Raw genomic sequence first — 23,805 nt, 5'->3', positions numbered from 1 at the left:
CATTTCTGGGCGTGACAATCGACATAGTGCAGGCAAAAGCCTTCGCCGCACTAGAGGCAGGAAATGATTCACAATCTAGCACAGCGACTCATTACAAGAAAGTCTGCTACTGTTTGAATCTATAGGTCTCTTCTGGGGTTGCTTTCCTCTTGCGTACCCCTCACACCAAATTGCCTTCTGCTGATTAGACTACTACAGGAAGAATTGGACCACCAGAGGCTGCAAGCCACCGGCACCTTTGAAGATCTTATTTAGATCACACCCAAGATGAAGCAAGCCATGAGGTGGTGGTCACATATATCCAACATCTCCAGCGGCCTCTCGTTCCTGACAGACATTCCAGATTATGTGATAACCACGGATGCCTCTATCGAGGGTTGGGGGGGGCGGGGCTCATCTTCAGGATTTGATGGCCAGAGGCAGATGGAACACCCACCAAGCAACTCTCCATATCCACCTTCTAGAATTGAAAGCCATTTCGCTCGCCCTAAAATCCTTCCGCTGAAAGATCACAGGTGCGTCAGTTCTGATCCAAACCGACGACACAAGTGTGCACTACTTAAACAGAACGTAACACGATTGGCACCATCACCCCAAGCACAATAAATATGGACCTGTGGGTCATTCAACACAACAGAACTCGCTCTTGGAGCACAACATGTACCTGGCATATCCAACATGCTGACACTCGCTAAGCAGGACCAGCTCAGCATGTCATGAATGGGAGTTACATCAACCAACTCTGGACCACCTTTTGCCTCTCTGGTGCAAACCATAATTGGATCTGCTCGCAAACAGTGAGAACTGCAAATGCCAGTAATTCGCCAGTTGGCAACTCCAAAATGGGTCGTAGGGGAATGCATCAAATGGTCAAAAATGTATGCATATTCTTTCCCCACGATTCCATTAATACCAAGCGTGACCAGAAAAGTGGAGGAAGACCTCTGTCGAATCCTTCTCACAGCTCCCAGATGGTCCGCAAGTTTTGGTTTATGGAAATCCTCCTCTTGGAGCAGATACCCATTCAGTTGCAACCGATACCAAACCTAATAACAATGAAGCAAAGCCGGGTCCGTCATCCCAACCTGACATCTCTTCAATTGTTGGCCTGGTTCATGAGTTTACCAGCCCTGATATCTCATCTGAGTGTAGAGATGTCCTTGCCAATGCTAGAGTGCAGACCACATTAAAGACATATAAAATTAAGTGGAAGAGTTGTGGTATCTGGTGTACCAACTCCGAAATCAATCTGTTCAACTCAACAGAACAGACACTTCCATATCAACTTCACCGTACAAACTCTGGTGGAGAGGGCATCCAAAAGATTTGATTTTCCCCATTCCAAACGGACTGTTTTCTTTTGACTTCAAGGAACCATCGCGAATGTCAGTGAAAAGCAATTCCCATAATGTACTATAAATTCAATGAGGGGATTAAATTAATGAAAAACCCAACGCCTTTTCTAGAAATCTGCAATCTTCCCTCGACTAGCCAAGAAATATGAAGCACCAGACAACTCTCCAACTTGTCTTATTGGTCAATCTAAAGTTGACTCTCTAGTAATGCAAGCAGCCCAATGCCGTTCCAGACATAAATCTGCTCCATGCACTACTCCTCCAGATCGGTATGTGAGACATCTCAGTAATATAGGCAAGGGTTTTTCTACCATAGCATCAACCACAATAACAGCAGTTAATCCCTTAGCCATTCCCCGATGCTATGATCCACAAATCTGGTCTGATAGCGCGTTTATTTAATCGAGAAGATAAGCAGGTGGAAGACGAGAACATTTTCCTGGAAGGAGAAAAGGCATAGTTAGAAATGATTGACTCTGCTTTGAACATCGCATCTACAGGCTTTTGACAATAGGCAGGAGCAGCTGTTATCCGAAGACAGGAAAGGCTGTCATTAACATCTTTTCGTCCTAAGGTCCAAAGCACAATTCTTGATATGCCTTATGACGGAGAGGCCCTTTTCTGGAAACACATTGATGACGCACTTGAAACAATTAAAGCAGATACTGACACTTGCTGGGTATCCTACAACAAAGGCATCAGTTCTTTCAGGGGATTATAGGTAGATGGCAATTTTCTCTAGAGAATGTTTAGTCGTACAGATATCAACTGTATAAGTTTCACCAGCAACCTTATCGACAGCAGTATCCATATCGATAACAACAGTATTACCTGCCACCCTCAGCAGCTTAACCAAAGCAAGTGCAGCGAAGAAAGAAAGGACCTTAATCTTAGGACTCAAATAGAAGACAATGATGCGACTCAGGTGCTGGTCACAAAACATTTGAAACAGCCAGTAGAAGGACAGACAACCAATTGCTACTCAAATTGTTATCTTATTACCACAGACCATTGGGTCTCAGACCTGGTACGATTCGGTCACACTTTGCAGTTTATACAACACCCGCCTCAAAGACAACCCTCTCAACTTAGTCTACTACAATTGAAAATCATCATAATGTTGAGCAAAGGACCTATAGAAAAAGTTCCATCTTCTCAGTGAAATTTAGATTTCTATTCCTTCTTTATCCTGATACAAAAGAAAACTTGAGAATGGGGACCAATGTTGGACCTCATGGAATTGAAAAAATGCCTTAAAAATCAGTATTTTTGTATGGCCACGTTGCAAGATCTTGTAGCTCCTTACACACACAGATCATATGACAAAATTAGATTGCCATAATGCCTTTTTTCATATCCCCATATACCCAAAACGTTCGAGGTTCCTCAGATTTCAAGTGCATGACGTCCATTACCAATTCAGAGTTCTCCCCTATGGACTGAAATCCGCTTCCTAATTTTTCGCCAAATGCCTAGTTCCAGCCACAGCCTATTTGAGAAAAAGGCTCATAAAGTGTTTATTTACCTGGACGACTGGCAGATAAAGGCTCAGTCTTCTCAGGCTGCCAAAAATGTAAGACTAAGTCTGTTTGCAAACATTCAGCCAGTTGGGCTTCACTTTAAACACACAGACATCTGAGCTCCATCCATCACTAAGCATTTTTTCTGGGAACTGATCTAGATACCAATCATACCCAACAGAAGGCAGATGCTGCAAACTGATTAGTGGTGGGCAGACCTCGACGAATTTGATTTGAATTCCACAGGTTTGCACAAAAACTGAGATTTCGTAGAGTTCTGCCAATGGACTGAAATAGGACCACCGCGCAGTGATTTAGAGCTGTGAGATCGTTCCGCGCTGAAATCAGTGCAAAAAGCACCACGTGGAGAGCTAGAGAGTGCAGCTACTAGAGTTTTTTTTTTTTTTTTTTTGCTACTGCTCAAATAAATTTTGTAGTCAAGCAACAGCCTTCTGACCGCCAACTGTCACGACTGCCCGCATTAGATGTATCTCGCCGGATGTCCTCCTTTCAACCTGAAATTGTACAAGGGGATGCCAAATCTCGCTCGCCAACTTAACCGTTCTTGAGCAGTGCATGAGAAAGAATTCCGCTACAAGGATGATTAGCGGAATATGGCTGGTACTCTGCATTACACGAGTAACGCTGCAAACGTCTGCCAATTTCCCCACCGTAACTGAATATTTCGCTCACCCCTAAAACTGATGCAACTAGCAGGCAAATTCCTAAGAAGAAAGTCTGTTTTGGTACTGCTTTACAAAGCTTTGATGGGAAATGTCATTGTGCATCCCCTTGATTCCTCTCTGCCGCCTACGAATGATGGTTTGTCAGAAAGAGATAGTCAAACAATGGCTTCAAACCGAAGATTCCTTTGACAAAATCATAACTATCACCTCAGAAATTAAAGTTATTCTCTTGTGGTGCTGAACCAAACTTATCGACCGGACATACGTTCGTAGCCAAATGCCACTATTTGTGATAACTGATGCTTCCCTAGATGGTTGGTTATCTCAGTTACAGGACCTGGATAGCACCTGAAAATTGACTGCTCAAGAAAAAGCTCTTCACAACAATCTTCTAGAATTAAGTATGATAGCATTTAGCCTTTTTTATAACCGAGAATTGCTAGGTCTTTAGTCTTGATGCAGACTGACAACAATTCACTAGTTTACTACCTAAACAAACACAGTGGAACAAGATCTTGTCCCATACCTTGATTAAGGAATGGGCATTGCAGCACCAAGCTCAACTGAGAGTGGAAATTATTCCCTGCAATCACAATCAGTGGGCGGATACTCTGATGAGAATGACAAATTCTTTTCAAGATGGGGAAAGCTTAATCTTGACCAGTTTGCTACAGCCCAGAACCGAAAGTATCAATTCTTTGCAAACTGGTACCACTAACCACAATCATTGGAGAATGCATTTTCAGTAGCATGGATAGGAATATTTGCCTATGCTTTCTCTCCAGTACCGTAAATCCCTCAAGTCTTGAGCAAGATAAATAGAGAACTATGTAGAATAATTTTAATAGCCATAAGATGGCACAGGCAATACTGGTTCACCAAGGTACTTCTCCTGTCCGGCAAAATATTGGAAATTAACACCAATCTTCACTGTTCTCTCAGTGAACAGCAATCTGGTGCTTCATCTGGACCCACAGTCCTTGAACTTGTTGGCTTGGCTCCTCTAATTCAAAAAATTTATTCTTTCTAAATATTCAGCAGGATTGTTGACTGAACCTAGCTAAAGCCAAATCAGACTCAACCAATGCAACCCATCATTTCAAGTGGAAACTACTTTGAATGATCTTTTCTGTCCACAGTAAATAAACAGTTATTGCAACCTCGGGAGATACTACTATATCTATTGTATCTATCAATATTTGACCTGTTTTAATCTACGGTTAAGATCCATTTGGTGGCCATATCATCTTTCTAGGAGATCTTCAGACAATTATTTTTTGTTGTCAAATAGAATTTTAAAAGAAGCTAGCATAGCTCCTGGATCTCACTTAAGCTAGAAGAGTAAGTAAAACACAAGTTTTCACCATCAAAAAGGCTTATATGTAGGTTAGAGACGATCAAGTAATTCTAAGGACTAGTCCTCATTTTATCCCCATGGTACCGTCACAATTCCGTCTGATTGAACCAGTAGTATTACAAACATTCTTCCAAAATCCCAAGTACATAGCAGAAAGAACATTACATATCCTAGATATTAAACGATACATAAAATTCTGTATGAATATTTAACTAGTGCCATCAGGAGAACAGACCAACTATTGATAGCATATGGCAATTCTTAATCCTGTTAGGGTCTTGCCCTCTTAAAGCAAAGCATGGCGAGCTAGATTTCATCAGCCGTAGCCTTTTGCCATGATAAGGCAGAAAGACCTTTGGCTGGCTCATTAAGATAACATTTGACCAAGAGTATGTCTACTTCAACTGCTCTTTTTGCTGGTGTGTCTATACAAGACATCTATAGAGCAGCACTTGGAAAAATACACCCCTTTCACCATTACCGTTTAGATTCAATGGTGGAGAATGATGTGGCAGTGGTCTAAGCAGTTTTAAAGCATATATTCCAGTCAGGTGAGACATACAGAAAATGTATGCTGTTTTATATATACCCACTATTCAATGCATCTAAAATATTGATGTATGTATCACCAACTGCTTACTGTTGTGATTCACGCATGTCAATCTTTGAAAGATCCAGTACATTAGAAGGAAACAAGTTACTTGGTACTGTAGTTCTCCAGTATTGACATCTTTTATAGATTCACCTGTGACCCACCTTACTCCCCTAAGAAGCTCACCATTCATACCGGGCATTTTATTATAAACCCTTCTGTTTGAAAATATGAAGTATGGTAGCCCCTGAGGGGAGTGGTTAACAGGATGCTGCAGCCTGATTGGCTGAAGTTTAGTTCTTTAAAATAATGAGACCTGGTTACTTAAGGTTGTGGTTTACAGCTTTTTGACATATATCCTGCCAGTACTGGAGAACTACAGTTACAGGTAATAAACTTTTTTTCTCCTTATAAAATGTAATTTCTATGTTATCCTATGGGAGAGGTATGCCTTGCAGTAGCAAACAAATTAATTTGAGAGTTTCACTACCAGAACATGTACAATTTAAAAGTACATGCCCAACCTTTTTAATGCATTGCACCCTGCTGTTGAGGCTGTTCAGGGCCTACCTTAGGGGTGACTGATGTGCATTAAAAGCAAGGTTAGGACTCGCAAAAGGTTTATTTTGCCAGGTCAAAATGGCAGTTTAAAACTGCACACACAGGCTCTGCAATGCAATGGCAGGCTTGGGACATGTTTAGGGGGATACTTAAGTGGAAGCCACAATCCGTGCTGTAGGCCCACTAGTAGCTAATTTGGTTTAAGCCAGTGTTACCATAATTTAAGGAAGGAACACAAGCACTTAAGCACCTGTTAGCAGTGGTAAAGTGTGCAGAGGTCTAAGGCCAGCAAAAATGAAGTCTGCAAAAATAGAGGTCTGAAGGCAAAAAGTTAGTGGAACATCACGCGAAGGATGCAAGGCCTATCACTTTCATATCCCGTAGCCATTGGTACTATGTATAAATAATATCAGTTCTCAGAATCAAACACCTTTAATATTTGGAGGATTGCACAAATATTTAGAACAGTCTTCTATTTAGGATGGGCCGGTTTGATTAAGTTAAGCAGGGTATCAGTCACCGTCAGGCCAGGATCTTTCAAAATATCTTGCCGTCCACATTGAGCACAGATAATGGACGGTGTGCGTTTCATGATTCCTACCTGGTTTTTAGTATTACTTCCACCGTTCCCTGTGTAGTAGTCAGTTAGGAAACTTTCTTTACTGGCCATACACTTTAATAATTTGGGTGCTAGTGTGTCCTAATAAGTTGCATTTAAATTCACCTTGCAACTCATCGCTTTCTTGTGGTTGCACTGCCAAGCTTGAGGCTATTTTTTCACGTGAGGCTGTCTAGTCATGACCCTCAAAGTGGTATGGTTTCATTTTTACTCAAATAAGCATGTGAATCTCTAAAATATTACTAATAGTGGCATTTTTACCTGTGCACCTCACCCTGTCTCCCTATCACTACTTAAAATGTATCTTAAAGTGGAGGTGAGTGGATTTAAAATGCTTGCAGAGTAGATGAGCATGCATGAGAATAAGGCAGCCGACTCACTAAATTATTTTTTTTTCTTTCAAAAAGCCCTCATATGGTGCTTTCTCAGAAGTAGAGTATTGTATTTTACCAAGCAGTAGGTGACTGGCTTTAGAATTTCAAATAACTGTGTCCCTATTAATTGTATTTCAGGCATTATGAAGACAAGACTAGATTTTGTGTTAAGCTAAATATTCTTGTTTTGTTTTGCCACCCTGAAAATGTATTCTGATATATTTTTTAGATAGAATAGAAATCGTTTTCTAGACTATTATGATCTTATTTTGAAAATAATATAGTTTAATATCTCCATTGTAGTCTTGGTGACACACCACTGTGTATATACATCAGTTCCTTTTGAATTTCAGGTCAAGAGTAGAGGTAAAACGTCTTATAATTCAAACAATAAAACCATGTGGAGGCATAGTTTTTGCCTCCACAAGAATAAATGATTTTATTTTTCTGTGATTTTCAGATCTTTGGAAGGAAAACTGGATTGTTCTGTGGAAGAGATTGTCCGGTTTGTAGAAGATAGAATAGCTGAAGAATCCAAGAGTTTGCGGCAGCTGCGGGGACCTTATTTAGCCAAGTTGGAACTCATTAAGCGACTGCGAAACAGAGGATGTAACAATGAATATAAGCTTGGTAAGATGCATCACTTTCAATTCCAGTCAGCAATACAGTGAGCCTATGTGCCTCTGGTAGAAGAAGCAAAATTAATTGTGCAGATGTATTTCAGGCATTTGATGCATACTTTTTCAGCCTCCCATCTGTTTGTTAAATTTTTTGCAATTTGGAACAAATCTTAGACGTGTGAAAGTAAATCATAGGCATGTTAGCAAGAGACTGTTCCCTATTTTGTTGATATACTTATTTCTGACGTGCATTTACAGAAGTATCATTTATTGCAACAGTGCTATTGATGAAGGCTGCTCAAGTGAACTCAATATGGTAAATTTTAGTGGTAGTAATTCACTGTTTATTTTGTGTGCTTCCCTGTCGTAGCGCTGTGTCCACTGGCACTGTGTGAACTGAATTTACAGTAGTGTCAGCAGAGGGAAACCCCTGTCCGGCTGACGGGAGCACTTTTTGAAGAAAATGGGATTGTTTTCTTTTTCAGACGCCTTTTTCACGTTTAAATCCAATAATCGAGGGGGCGTGACCAGGATGGCGGTGGAGTAGGACGTGTCTTCGGTCCCTCCAGCGCCATAAATTTCTTAGCATTGTTTATCCCCTTATCAAGCGTCCATCCACGCCTGAAATTGTGCCAGGAGGGCCCTGGGTGTCGTGTGGCGGCGTCCGGCACCTTTTTTCTATCGAGTGGCCGGAGTGAAGAGGAGAGGCGCTGCACGGTCTAGGCGAGCCGGGGGCTCCTCCGGCCCACAGTACTGCGCGTCTGCGGAGAAGTGCAAGCTACCTGGTGACTCTGAGCGGCGACAGCGGAGGTGCTGGAGATTGTTGCCGGGCGCCTTGCAGCAGGCAGCCGAGAACCTCCTGTCTCTGCCTCGCGGCAGGGAGCTGTTTGAGCCCACGCAGCTGGGGCTTACTGGAGGTGCCTGGGCCTGGCGACGTCACGCTGTGGCTTTGGGGCTTTATGGCGCCCGCCTTCATCTGCAATGTCTGAGGGCGGAGAGTGTGTGGAGGCCATCGGGAGACACGCACAGGCCGGCAGTCACCGGTGCGAGTCTACAGCCTGTTTGCGGCTGCTGAGACCGTGAGGAGGAGAGGATCTGGAGTGAGGGGCGGCGCCCCAGTCCTAACTGGAGACTGGGAGGACGGTCCGGTTGTGCGGCTCCCTGAAGTGCGGTGGAGGTGTGCAAGACAACTGGGCCTAGTTAGAGGTGCTGTAAATAGCGAGCTGCCAACTTGGAGAGGCCGCTGTGGTGAGATCCCTGCTCTGCGGGTGAGTGCTCCCGCGCGGTGCCGCACTATTGCCTGCAACGGAGAAGGTGAGTGTCGCGTGGGTGGCTCCTGGGGAGACGCAATATTTCGGTCCGTGCTTCGGTATACGGTGAGGCTCGGAGGGGAGTGCTAGTGTCCTGAGGTTCCGGGTGGTGGTGCGACGCTTTCCTGGACCCGGGTAGGGGCGACCATTAGAAGGGCTGGAAGATTTGCTTGATCAAACATGCTTCCTGGGGCCCCAGTCCCCCACTACTGCCTGAGCGCGAGTCTCTACTCGTCCCGCATTTCGGCGGGAGACGCGCTGCCGGCTTTTGAAAGGCTTGCTTCTTTCCCCGCTTTACCGCGAGCTGCAGAGCATACCCGCTAAACAAAGTGCCTGGACCTGCTTTCTATTGCCTGGGCCCGGCTGGGTTTGGAAGTGGCGCTGTACCGTCGCCTGGCTATTGCTGAGCATGCTGGTCTGCTTGTAGATCCTGCAGCAGGCCCTGAACTATAAGCGGCGAGGCCGTTGCTTGGCTCTTGGAGGTTGGGGCTCCTTCGGTGGTGTGAAGGGCGGCAGTCTGAAGCGGAGCAACAGGGTGCGGAGCAGCCTACTAAGTTGGAGCTGACAGGCGACGCTGCTAGGCACCCAAAAGGCATATCACTGAAGAGTGACAGTTACAACATAGCCCCCATTGTGAGCCACCTGAGGAGACAAAATGGCGATTGCCAGGCTTTGAAAAGATAAACTGCCAAAGGACAACTATCAGTAACCTTCTTTGCAACCAACCTCGCCGGTCACTACTAAATCCCCACGTCATGACGACAATGACGCGCCAGCGACCAAAGCATTCATGCTAGAGTTGTTTGCGGCCATTAAGGAGGATATTACGGAGCTACGCTCCAAGCTTGCCTCGGATATGAGAGAATTGCGGCGGGATGTGGACGATGTAGGGGAACGAGTCGCAACTTGAGAAGAACACAATCTGGGTGCGGGGGAGGATATTCACCGGCTGCAACAGGATGTGATCCGTCTCACGGAACAGAATCTAGGCCTCCAGGTCCACGCCGAAGACCTGGAGAACAGGTCTTGGCGCAATAACATTTGGATCAGGGCGGCCCCATGGAAGGGGGAAGGTACAGACCTGCGTGAGTATGTGGAGGCCCTCTTTAAGCACATTTTGAATGAGGAGGATTTGCAGGAGATTAAAATGGACCATGTGCACAGAGTGGGCTTACCGAGGGGACCCAAGTCCCCTCCCCCGGACATCCTTGTCTGTGTGCATGACTTTCAACTTAGAGAGGATCCTGAGACGGACGCGCGACCTCGCCCCCCTCCAATTTCGGTATCTCCAACCTGTGTTTTTCCAGGACTTAGCAGCCTCCACATTGCTCAAGCGGAGAGACTTTAAGCTCGTCACTAACTACTTGACGGAGCAGGGGGTACCTTATTCATGGGGACACCCGTTTAGGCTTATCTTCAAGTGGAAGTCCAAACTGGTTCAGGTTCGGTCCTTGGATGCAGCTCGTACCATTCTGGGCTTGGAAAGACCTGCTACCCCATCTGAGACCGGCAGCTCCCCTAATGGACGCCGGCGACGCTCCGCAGAATGGCAGAAAGTCGGCGGACAAGCGCCATCATTGAAACCGGACTGGTCATTAAGCCTGAAGGAGAGATGAGAGGCGGTGGCCTCGGTGGCCGTGGTGACGGACTCTCCCGGAGACGCCTGAGGCTCCCACCTTTAGCTGGGCCTTTTAGGGACTTTACTTGGCGCCGGAGGGGTCCAGATGTGGACCACCTGCGTTACCTGTGAGTGTCCTTGCTGAGGGGAATGTCCTGTATCGGGAACCGGTTATGGGGTTGGTGGGTGTCATTCCCCCTTGCCTTTGGGGCCTGTTTAACGGACTGCCGTTTCTTCCTAACTTTAGGGTTATGTTTTGAGACTTTTTGGTTTTCTTTATGCTGGGGGTGGTGGGCAAGGGGGGGTTGTGGGGTGGGCAAGGCGGGGGCTCCGCATTAGCTGGAGGGGGGCTTAATGGAGACGGGAGAGGTTTGGTTTTCTTTCATAGGGACGGAGGGAGTGCGGTGCAATATGGGTTAGGTCCCGAACAGGCCCAGGTGGTGGAGCCACAAAAGACCCGTTTAAGGCTTTCAGTCCCGTGACAAGACACTAGGGTAAGACTTGAAGATCTTTAGCTTGAATGTGTGGGGCCTCAATAGCCCCGTTAAGCATGCTGCCATTTTATCGCTGCTAGAGGGTGCAGAGGGTGATGTATGTTTGTTGCAAGAAACACACCTTCTCTCCAAGGATACTAAGAGGATGAGGGATAGTCGTTTTCCGACGCAGGTGTGGTCCTCTGGCGCTGCGAAGGAAAAGGGGGTGCCTATACTAATCAGTGCCAAGGCTCACTATAAGATCCTGTCCCACGTTGTTGATATTAGGGGGCGCTTCTTGGCGGTCAGGATCCAATGGGGGGCTACGCTCCTTACAATGGGCTACATTTCTGCTCCTAATGTCCACCAGGAACCCTTCTTGACATCGGTGCTTGCGGAGGTTTTGGCTTCCCCGGATACCTGTGTGTTGGTTGGGGGAGATTTGAATGTGGTCATGGACTCGAAGCTAGATAGGTCAGAGGTGCGCTCGCATCAGACTGGGGCCATCTCCCAGGGAGGGAAGCAATGGCTGCAAGACAGGGGGCTCCACGATGTATGGCGCGCTCACCATCCCCTAGAACGCGACTACACCTATTACTCCGCGGCTCACAAAACCTACGCACGCTCAAACCATTTTCTGGCCACCTCCTCGCTCATGCACCATCTATCTGCTGCAGAGATCGCCCCGCGCTCCCGGTCCGACCATGCCCTTATTTCCGTGCGGGTTGCTGGTACTGAGCAAAAGCAATCTTCGGCGGGGTGGCGCCTTCGAGATTCCCTCCTCAATTCCGACTCGGTGGTTGACTGCATGCGGTCCACGATTACTCACTACTTCGCGGACAACGACAAAGATGACATGCCGCTGAGTTCGGTGTGGGAAGCGCTTAAATTAGTAGCTAGGGGGGGACATCATAGCGGTTTCGGCGTCCTTTGTCTAAACTACGCAGGGAGAAGTGCGAAGAACTGGAGAGGGAGGTGGGAGGCCTGGAGGCGATCTATAAAGGGACGGGGGCCCCACGTGTCTGGTGGGAATTGGAAACGAAAAGGCGCATGCTTAAACAACTTTACCTCGATCGCGCGGAGTATGCTCTCTTGCGCTTACGCCACAAGTTTTATCTTAGTGGTGACAAAGGGTGTAGGATGTTGGCACATCGACTGCGGGCTCACACGCAGCGGTTCAGGCCATCTGCGATACGAACGCAGTGGAGCAGACGGCAGACGCCCGTATCGCAGACGCTTTCCAGCGGTTCTATCATACGCTGTATACCCAGGAACCGTCACACCCGGACCGGGTTATTGCACATCTGGCGGCATGTGGAGTCACGCCCCTTACACCGGTAGCGGCAGCAGCTCTCGAGGCGGAGATACACGTATAGGAAGTCATTTCCGCAATCTCGCGGTTGAAGCTGGCCAAGTCCCCGGGCCCGGACGGCTTCTCAGCCATTTTTTATAAAAAAATTCTGCAGAGAGCTGGCGCCCTTTCTAACCCGCCTCTTTAATTCCTTTCGGGAGACTTGGGCAGTGACTTACTTATATGTCAGAGGCGGTGATCACGGTCATCCCTAAGGTGGGGGAAGGACCCCATGGAGTGTGGTTCATATCGGCCTATCCCACTCCTCAACCTCGATATGAAGCTCTTCGCCGGTGTCTTAGCTGCTCGACTCAGTCCATTTATGGATGGCATTATCGAGCCCGACCAGGTCTGGTTTATTCCCACGCGGCAGGGGGTAGAAAACACGAAGAAGGTTTTGCACCTCATGGACTCAGTGTACCGTTCCCGTAAACAGGCCCTGTTCTTATCCATAGATGCCGAAAAGGCATTCGACCGCGTCGACTGGTCATACATGTTCTCGGTTCTGAGGACCTTTGGGCTTGGGGACACCTTTGTAAACTGGGTGCGATGCCTCTACGCCTCCCCGCGGGCGGCGGTATGGGTCAATGGCTGCAAATCTGCCCCCTTCCCCATCACACGGGGGACACGACAGGGGTGTCCCCTGTCGCCGATGCTCTTCGTGCTCTATATGGAGTCCTTCGCTCAACGTATTCGGGACAACGCGGCCATCCACGGGATTTGTTTTGGCGCCGAAGAGCATAAGGTGAGCCTATATGCTGACGCGTGATCCTCTCGCTTACTTGCCCCCACACCTCCTTACGGCACCTATCGAACTTAGTGCGTGACTTTGGTGCGGTTGCTGGCTTCAAGGTCAACTTTAGCAATTCCAAGGTCCTAACGTCTCGGTGCCAGCTTCGGACGTGCAAGACCTCCAGAGGGACTTTGATTTCCAGTGGGTCCACTCCGATAGCCCATACTTAGGAATCCGCTTAGCCCCCACCATAGCGCAGACTGTCTCCCTTAACTATAAGATTCTGGTTGAGCAAACGACCAAGTCGCTGTCGGACTGGTCTCGTTTGCAGCTCGCCTGGTTTGGTCGCCTGGCACCAGTGAAAATTACGGTCCTGCCACTCATTTTTTACCTCTTCCAAATGTTGCCCTGGAGTCCTCCGCCGTGTACTCTAAAGAAACTGCAGGGGCTGTTTACTAACTATCTATGGAATCGCAGGCGTCCGCGACTTGCATACTCGTGTACCACGATATCGCGGGCCATTGGCGGCATGGGCTTCCCCTCCATTGTTGCGTACTATCAAGCGGCATGTCTGCTCTATATTCTTGAATGGAATAGACCGCTCTCCAGCAAACACTGGCTATTCATGGACCAGTCGGTGGCGGGCTGCAATATTTGGCAGGAGCTGTGGATCCCTCGTAAGCACAGAGTGTGGGGCTTATATTCGTCACCGGCCACTTCTCCGACGTTGAAGGCATGGGACCTACTGGCACGACATAGGGGCTGGACCACCTTTCCGTCTCCCCTGACGCCCATTGTAGATAACCCGGACTTCCCCCCGGGCTGCGCGTCGCCAGTCTTCCAATACTGGAGGGAGCTGGGCTGCAAAAGGGTGGGCCATCTCTTTGACCTGGATGGTCTGATCCCGTTTTCATCATTGCGAAGGGACCGCTTTGCCCTCCCAGAATATGACACCTTCCCCTACTCGCAGGTAGCACATTGGATTACGCAACCTCACAACGTGGCCGAAATGTCCCACCCTATGACAACCTTGGAACGCTGGGTGATATGTAAAAAGGATGATCGCAAACTTATATCAGAGCTTATATCAGAGCTGTATGCGCTGATTGTCACGCGCCCCAAGGCGCCGCGTACGAAAGTGCAGGTTAGGTGGGAGACAGAGTTGGGCCGCCCGCTGTCTAGTAAAGAGTGGGAAAAGGTATTGCGCACAACATACTGCGGCCAATGTTGCAGGTGCGGAATCGGCCTACAAAATAGTGTCCTACTGGTACCATACCCCGGCGAGGATTCACGCATGGGATCCTAAGTGCTCAGGTCTTTGCTGGCGGGGCTGTGGTGCACCGGGCACTTTGACGCATCTACTCTGGCACTGCCCAAAACTAGAGCGGTACTGGAATGCGGTCCTGGACGATGTAGATGATGCCTTCCACATCACATTCCCTAGGGCTCCGGAACACGTGTTGCTAGGTCTCCCGCACTCCAAAGCGTTCCCCTTGCGCTCTAGACGGGGTAGGCAGATAGCTTTAGCTTTGCTCGCAGCGCGCCTGGTTATACTCTGCAGTGGCGCTCCCCTGCTTCCCCTGACCCGAGGGATTGGATTCGACGGCTATGGCACTTATTGGCCATGGAAAGGCTGTCGCTGTGTGTGGATGGCAAAGATGAGATGTATGCGGAGCTGTGGGAACCATCTCTACACATTCTGTCTCGAAATTTGCACAAGGTCACATGCCCCAAGTACTTGCAAAGCTTACAGCTTATCCCACTGGCCACGCAGGGTACAGTCAACTAGGATAGAGTGGTCTGGTATGTTCTGACAGTAAGGAAAGGTTTCGCCTGCATGGAGGGGTGTGCAGGTCTGATGTGGAGGAGGGAGGCGGGAGGGAGGTGCGGGCGGGGTCGGGAGGGTTTCTGTTTTTGTTTCACTGTTGGGTTTTTCTCTATAAATTGCAGTAATATTGAAACTCCTGGCTGCTCTTCCGGGCTCTTCGTTTGTCCTTGCCGGGTCGCCCTCTGGGGTGTAGGCCCAAAGGCTGTGTGCCAACCTTGCTAGATTGTGATTTGCCGGCCGATGGATGTAGGCAGCCTAGCTGTGTTGCAGGATAATATGCTGCTCAATAAAAACGATTGATTCTAAATCCAATAATCAACATCAATCCATGGTTCCGTTTGCATTTGCAATTTTATTATTTCCTTTTTGCCATTTTTCAATAATTCCTTGCTGACAATGTTAATAATCCATATCCTTATGGAACCCAATGCATTTTGGATCAATATTGGCCCTTCATCAGGGGTCTCCACAATAAATTGTAGGCATGAATACAAGAAACTATTTCAGTACAGTCATTACAAGGTTTTCCCTCTCCTGACACTCCTGTAAAAACAGTGCTATTGAGCCACCTTTAGGTTCTCCTGGAGTTAATCTAGATAAGGATTGCTTATGTTCTAGAACCTATAAGTTCTTTTGTTCTGTTGTCCATTTGTTTGACTGTTTTGGGCACTCAACTGCCCAAGCAGGGTGAGACAGACAATGCTGTTTAAAAGATTGTTGATTCAAAATGTAACAGGCCCCCTTTGCATGTGCTCCCTTCTGCAATCTAGGCCTGTGTCCCACCAGTATAATTAGGGCACTAGCTTTCTTTAGAGTCCTGTTTGAGGCCACTTTTATCCAAGTTAATATGAACTGAAACGTTTTACAAAAAGATCTGATGTTTTAGGAATTTTTATTCGCAGTGGTTTAAATGATTTTTTATAGACTCTTCCCGAAATTGATAGGGATTTAGTGTCCAATTTTGAGAACTCTCCAAAAAATTAAAGCGCCAAAATGGTAACAACCCTTAGTTACAGTTGTGCAGTACATTGTATTTAAGACTACTGATTGCATTTCGGCCATAAAGAAATACTCCCAGTCTAAAATCCAGTGAAGCTGAGCATCAAAACATCGTTATTAGACAACATCCGACCCATTTCCGGCCTGCTCTTCCAATGAAAGCCATAAAGGAATGTCATCTGCTGCATCATTAGATCTTAATTGTTATAAAACTAGAATAATTTGACACTGCCTGTGTGTGTTGACTCTGGAGCACTTCTGATTTTTTTAAAATTTATTTATTTATTTATTTTATTTTAGCTTTTTTATAACGCGCTCTGTTACTACCAGAGTATCCTGGCGCGAAAAAAGAAAGCAAGCAGGTGGCCAAAGAAAAACAGTGCCTTCTTAAAAGGTACAAAATTCTGGATTGATCTTAGAAATAAAGGCAGAGTGTTGCAGGCAGAAGCCGCAAGGACAGCAATTGACTGGCCTCCAAGGCGCACTCGCCAAAAGCGGGGTACGCTCAGCAAATTACGATCAGCTGAGCGTAGAGATCGAGTGGGGGTGTAGCGGCTAAATCTTTTCTTCCGATACGAAGGCCCAAGGTCACTGACTGCTTTAAATGCTAGTGTCAGGATTTTAAAAGTAATCCTTTGTGTTACTTGTAGCCAATGTAGTTCTTTCAGATGGATTCGTACACTCTCTCTACTGGGCACATTGCAGAGAAGTCTCGCTGTCGCATTTTGGATGATCTGTAATCTGGCGACTAGAAAGGCTGGGGTTCCTCTAAGAAGAGAGTTGGCATAGTCGAGCCGTGATAGTATTAAAGCCCTCGCGACCGATTCTCTTGCCGAAGAAGGGAGATATGGAAAGAACTTCCTCATAGCCTTGAGAGATCCGAAGCACACCCCTTTCAGTTTCTTTGTGTTCCTCAAACCTCAGATCCTCCCCAAACCATACTCCCAAGTTCTTTGCAGGGATGGTAACTGAACTTGGCTGGGGAAAATCCGGAGGCCACAAGAGTTCTCTCATATTAGGCGGAAATTGGCCATACAACAAAATTTCTGTTTTATCTTTGTTGCATTTCAGCTGTGCCGCTGCTAATCAGTTGAAAACCGAAGAAAGACAGGAACAAATAACCTCAGTGCCTAGTGCTGTGTCAAGCCGTGTAAATAAAAGATGCGTATCATCCGCGTACGCTATAATTTTGGCCCCCATTTGTTCAGCCATCACTATAAGCGGGGTAAGATAGACATTAAAAAGCAGGGGGCTCAATGTAGACCCCTGGTGTACCCCGGTAGTAAGAGGCTTGGCCGAGGAAGAAAAAGGTGGGATCCAAACCTGCTGGGACCTATCGGACAAAAAAGATTTCACCCATTCCAGTGCTGAGCCCACCACACCAATCTCAGCTAATCTAGTCAGAAGGAGAAAGTGCGGGACAGTGTCAAACGCGGCATAGAGGTCCAATAAAATTAGAACCGCTCTGCCGCCACTGTCCAAACACTCCCTAATAGCCTCTGTGATCTCCACCAGAGCTGACTCCGTGCTATGTGCTGCACGAAAGCCGGACTGAACAGGGTGGAGAGCCTCAGAAGATTCAACAAAGGCATTCAACTGACGAAAAGCAAGTTTCTCTCCAATTTTCGCCATGGCTGGAAGCAGGGAAATAGGTCTATAATTGCCCGGCACAGCAGGATCAGCTCACGTCTTCTTCAACAAGGGAAGAAGCTTTGCCTGTTTCCATTCCTCAGGAACCTTAGATGTCTTAAAGGATAGGCCCATTATTTGCAAAACCTCCCTTGCCACTGATTATGCCACTACAGCCAACACCCGAGCCGGGCAAGTATCACCAGGGGCGCCAGATCTCAAAGACGTAATCGCTACCAAAGTGTCTTCGGCTGAGGGGGGAGGGGGGGGGGGGATGCGGAGGTGTAAATGTCTCCATCGTATGGGTGGGCGGTGCTAAAGATCTAACATTATCAAAAATCCTACTCCCACCATTGACAGCTCAGAGACTCTGCGGTATTGTAGCAATTTTTGTTAAGAAAAAAGAAGAAAGAATCTCACACCACTCAGTAGAAGGCTTCACTGACACTTGTTCTGCACAGGGGGAGAGAAAACTCTTGACAATAGAAACATTTTTGCGACTGTTATTGTTGGCCTTGTCAATTCTATTGACAAAGTATTCAGATTTAGCCAGTTTAAAACCTGGCGTAATACTCTTGCTGTGCCATGCGGTATGCCACCTTGGCTTGTGGCCGCCCGCCACACCCGCGAGGGGGTCATCCAATCTCTGCTTGAATTGGACCCTTTCGATGAGGCGGAGATCCCTGCTCCCAGCCACCCATCAAATGATTGAAGTGCAGAATCCAACTCAGCCCCCAGAATAGGCCTATTTTGATCGAGCCAGGCAATAAAATTGCCTATGTTGGTCTTCGGGGGGGACATATTCCTGCAGGACTTGGGCGTATCTTTCATGGCCGACCATGTAAATCTAATCAGCCGGTGATCAGTCCAAGTGAGAATTTGGGGTGCCTCGACCTTCAGGGGAAAGTTAGAGCAAATAACATCCAGAGTATGCCCACCCGTATGTGTGGGGGAGGAGACCCATTGGGTAAGCGAAGCCAAGTCAAAAGAATCATGCAAAAACTTGCTTTTTTTGAAGTTCTGAACGATCAACATGAATATTCAGGTCACCAAGCAGTAGAAAACGCGAAAACCTCACTGCACGGGGAACCAGAGTCTCCACAAGATCTTTAAGAAAAGGACCCGAGGGGCCTGGTGGTCGATAGATGAGGAAACCTCCCAATGTAAAATGTGGCGACAAAACCAAAGAAAAGTTAACAATCTCACCCTCAACTATCTCATCAGTAATTTCAATATTGAGGACCCATGATTCCTTAAAAATAATGGCTAATCCGCCACCCCTACCGCTGGCTCTGTCTTTCCTCCGGATCTTAAACCCTCTGGGGATGGCCAGCTCAATGTCAGGAGCACATGAGCTATTCAGCCAAGTTTCTGTTATAAACAGAAAGTCCAGTGTACCATCTTCCAATAGTGAAAAAATCTCTGCTGTGTGTTTACTCATTGAGCGAGCATGAATTAAAGCAGCAGAAATAGAACCTGAACCCAAGATGGAACCTGACGAAATATTCTGATTAGTACTGCAATAAAAACCACAAGCAGAGCAGGAATTAAGGCTAACTGGATCTATTGTTACACACCTCGGTCCCACCTCAGCCGGCAGGAAATTACGGGGCAACACCACACCATATGATAAAAATCAACCTCTGGATGGGCACAGCGGGGACTGGAAGCATCAGATTGGAGTCCAGCATGAAGGAGACGCTGCGGCGTAAGGTAATCTGTATGAAGATAATATACTTGAACAACACAAAAAAACAACAAGAGAGTCAGGAAAGGGGGCAGAAACTTGTCCCTTTCCCAGAGTAATATGCAAAAACAACATGGACAAGTCCATAACAGGTTGTGGTCATAGTTGCTGACCTTCACCATGGTAGAGGAACGCAGACAACCAGTGGATGTCTTAGGAAACCCCTCACCGACCTACCTAGTGGGTGGCATGCTTCATCATCGTGGTGCAGCTGGATTGCTGGGTGCAATCCAGCTTTGCTTCAGCACCTGAATTAAAGCGGAGCAGGTTATTTGGTGAAAAGTGAAGTGTAAGTAAATGGTAAAAATGTCTCTAGGAAATGCCCTTGTAAAAGTTTTAATAGAAGGGTCCTAGGACATGAGTAAAAACATGGTCGGGATATACATGAGGTGAAAATGTGCCTTAATATCCGTAAAGTGTAGATCTACTAGTTTCAGCCTTCTACGATATTTGAGGCGTTCTTCTGAACCAATTGAGTGAGTGTGGCCAGAAAAGTATTGATGGCCACTCGGGTGCATATATCCGCTCACACCCTAAAGTGCCCTGTGAGTGTGGTGGGATCTTATTACTTGCAGATCATGCGCGGTGCGTATCTGAAAATAAAAGGTACAATAAGACATGTATATTTGTTAACCGGTAATATTTCTCATGCATGTCTTGCGTATCTGCGCTCCTTCATGTGTAGGGTAGTGATGACATGGCTATGAAATGGAATGTAGGCATCATGCACGTGACTTTGTAATGGCATGCATGATGGTTATCTGAAGAATACAGAGCGACAACTGATGGGAAAAATTCCTAACCCTGACTGCATGTTATATGTATTTATTTATTTATTTATTTCTGGCGATTTTTAGAGCGCGCAAATACCCTGGGGTGTCTCGGCGCTGTAGTTGCAGAACTCTCCGGAGGAGGGGGGGGGGGATTAGGCAGGGAACAACCATGTCTTTAGTTGCTTTCTGAAGTTAAGAAGGGTCGGAGCGATCTTAATGTTTAGAGGAAGTGCGTTCCACATTTTGGCCGTGGCAACAGCAAAGCGTTGCCACATATGCCATGTATGAGTGTTTGAACAACTGTTTTCAATTCACAATTTAATTTGTTTGTCGTGTGGCGGTCAGTCTAAGAGCAAAACATGGTTGTGACTCCTGGATACCTTTTGTTGTAATTAGTTCTGTTTCTGGGGGCATGTATCCAGTACAGAGTCATTAAACTAGCCCTTAGACCCTCCTTTATGTAGTGTGTGTTTCGTATCTGAAGAATAACCATGCGTGGCTACAATGTGCCATGAGAGCACACAGCTATGTTCATGTGGTGGTTTTTACACAAACTACTTGTATATTATGTGTATTTATCAATGAATGTAGACTAGATTACGTCGAACATATTGCATTATGCACACTGTGATATTTTAAAATGTATCAAGTGATTTTGGCTGCACGTGATTTAAAAAGAGAACACAAACATCGATGAGATCACAAACTAGACAGACCGACAAACATATATGCATGCTTATATTGACTCCGCGTGTGTATGGATTCATGGATCCTGTCACACAGTGGGCCTTCCTGGTATGGGGACCCTGGGAAGGTGGAAATTGAAGTGAAAATGGATGCGCGGTGGGTGTAATGCACGCATCGTGCTGTGGTTATGGGCACTTGTACTTACATTTGTCTCAGGAGAGTAACCGCTGCAACCTACGATGTGGACCGGATCCCGCCGATGTGGCGTGTATCTAGAGTCCGGTCTTCTATGTGTTGCTGTACAAGAGACTGAGAAAACGGGACTCATGCAAATAGTGAAAGAGTTACAACTGGCTGAGATATTCCCATCAGACCACCCTTCTGGCGGAGTTTCATCATATGGGATGTTTGTTAGTCCATCCAGCCAGCCGCTCAACCCATCAGTTGATGGTGCGGATATGGATGTGGAATAGAAAACTCTAGCCAGACTGTTACTCAAAGGGTAGTGCTCAGGGTGTGTGGTGCAGTGCTGTGGTGAAAAATTTTAAATTAACGACTCAGACAGAAAATATATTTAATGGAAAGTGTCTAAGTGTTAAACTTAAAACCACGCCTGGTAGCCTGAATATATAACTACACTCTAGCGCTGTGCAGGACGGTCAACATGTTTCAGCCAAATTGGAATCTATCCGGCTTTCATCAGGACCTAGATGGTAAGCTACTGCAACATGATAAACGTGAGTGCAAAAACAATTATTAAATTATAGGAATACATAGATCTACCAGGAACTTGGAGCCCCAATGTTCACAAGGAAGATGTATATTGTGTCTTAATCCTGTTCAGATAGAAGGCAGTTTAGATCTTTGTAATAAATTGGGGCTTTTTTTCACTGACAAAGTGAGACTCATTTACGAATCCTTCTCTACCCCTTACTGCAACTCCCATCCAACAGGAAATTCCCAGCCTAACCCAGGAAAGCACTCCGAGTCAAGTTCCCCAGACTTCCAGTTCTCAGCCCCATCAGCAGAACAGATTTATCATCTCATACTGTCAACCAAGTCAGGGGGCCCCATGGACCCTTGTGCCCCTAAGGTCTTGCAATTGTTTCCTGAGATGCTCAACAATCAACTTCAGCTGCTCTTCGCCAAAATAATACAGGCCAATTGTTTCCCCGAAGGCTTGGAAAGCAGCCTCTGTCTTACCTCTCCTAAAAAAGCCCAACCTTGACCCTTCAATCTCAGCTAACTATAGGCCAATCTCGAGAATCCCATTCCCGGCCAAAATTTAAGAAAAACAGCTGAACTCTCAACTTTCCGGGTTCGTAAATGACACCGATGTTTTAGATATATCACAATACAGGTTCCGGGAGGAGGAGGAACATGGGACCGAAACTGATTATGGCAGGGGTGGAAATTAGGAGTATACTGGATGCAGGTGGGAAGGCTGCCCTAATATTGTTAGACCTCTCTGCAGCCTTCGACACGTCAACCATGGTATACTCGTGACCCGTCTTGAGGAAATAATCCTGCATGCATCAGCAATCGCATTACTGGCCTCTCTTCTGGGAGAAAGATCCTTCACGGTCCAGCTTGGGGAATTCTCAGCGAAATCCTTCAACTCGCCCTGGGGGGGACCCAGAGGGCTTGCCTTTAAGCCCCACCCTCTTTAACATATATGCTGCCCCATTAGCATACATCATCAGAAACTGCGGCTTCCTACCAGTATCCTACGCTGATGACACCCAAATAGTGGTGGCTATATCAAACAACACAACCGAGACAGCAGACAGATGTAGGTACTGCATGGATTAGGTTAGTCACTGGATGCATGCAAACTGCTTAAAATTGAATGGAAAAAAGAATTCAATTCAAGTCCGCTTGCCTGGCTTATAAAGCCTTGCATGGATCAGGCCTTCACTTTCTCAAACCCAACCTCCTACATTACAACCCGCCTCGGACTCTTAGGCCAAGCAGTTCCAAGCTTCTCAAAACTCCTAGATTTAAACAACTGAGATGGGGGGGGGGAGGTTTCCTACTGAACACAGCTAAAACCTGGAACAAGTTACCTATAGAAATAAAAAACAGCCCATCACTGATGTCTTTTCGAAAGAACCTAAAGACCTGGCTTTTCTCAGCATAGCCTGTTTCATGTTTTCGCACTACTCTTCCCACTTCCGCAGGCAGTCTTTTTTAGCACCAAGACGCCCTCAGGCATTCGTGCGCTCTACAAATTCGACAACCAAATCAATCAATCAAATCATAAATATTTTTATATTTGATTCAATCAATTTTTATCAAAAAACAGCAAAGAATACATACATCAAATCATATACGGCATCAAATCTACTACTGAGTCAATATACTTTTTAAATCTTTTATTTTTCCTTCACCAGATCAACATTAGTATACAGTTAGTATGGAGTAATTAAGCATTTACATATAAACTTTCTGCAAATCCCCATTGTTACAGTAAATTCCGGTTGTAAGCATGCAACATCATACTATTTCTTGTCATTTGCACATTTGTTTGGCAGTTTTACATTGTCAACATTGACCTAGGACGTCTGATATACATTCCCAAATTGAATTACAAAAGATCAGTGGTACCGGTACATGTGGGGCTATTTGACCAGATCTACCTTCCTCCAGCGTCTCTAAGCGCCCTGCCCTTGTACCTCTCCAGTCTTGTCTTGTTGTCCTTGCAGGTAGTCAACGAGTGGTTGCCAGAAATCTTTTGTTCTGGAGGCCTGAGGCAGTTCCTGCATCATACGTCCCCAATGTTTCTTTACAATATATCATATCTTTTATCCAATCTTTGAACCTGGGCGGTCTTTTGCGACCCCACTTTATTGCTATACGCCGTTTTTTTGCCAGTAATAGCGCCACCGCTAGCAGTTTCCTCCTCCTAGTCTGTTTGATCTTGAAAGTGCCTATCAGGCATACCAATGGGGAATTTGGGATATGCTCTTTTAA

The 23,805-nt window shown here is 46.4% G+C and overlaps 1 protein-coding gene across 1 annotated transcript in view; it reads left to right on the top strand.

Annotated features, from left to right (window-relative positions):
* NAA25 (N-alpha-acetyltransferase 25, NatB auxiliary subunit) overlaps positions 1 to 23,805 on the top strand; it is an 893,576-nt gene that overhangs the window by 311,004 nt on the left and 558,767 nt on the right. The window contains exon 10 of the mRNA XM_086943077.1: positions 7,525 to 7,694. Within this exon, the coding sequence (XP_086799203.1) occupies positions 7,525 to 7,694 (170 nt within the window). The remainder of the gene's footprint in view (positions 1 to 7,524; positions 7,695 to 23,805) is intronic.

The sequence above is a fragment of the Lissotriton vulgaris genome, chromosome 11 (genome assembly GCF_964263255.1).
Source record: "Lissotriton vulgaris chromosome 11, aLisVul1.2, whole genome shotgun sequence".
Classification (NCBI taxonomy): domain Eukaryota; kingdom Metazoa; phylum Chordata; class Amphibia; order Caudata; family Salamandridae; genus Lissotriton; species Lissotriton vulgaris.
This window is presented reverse-complemented; position numbering and strand designations above follow the sequence as displayed.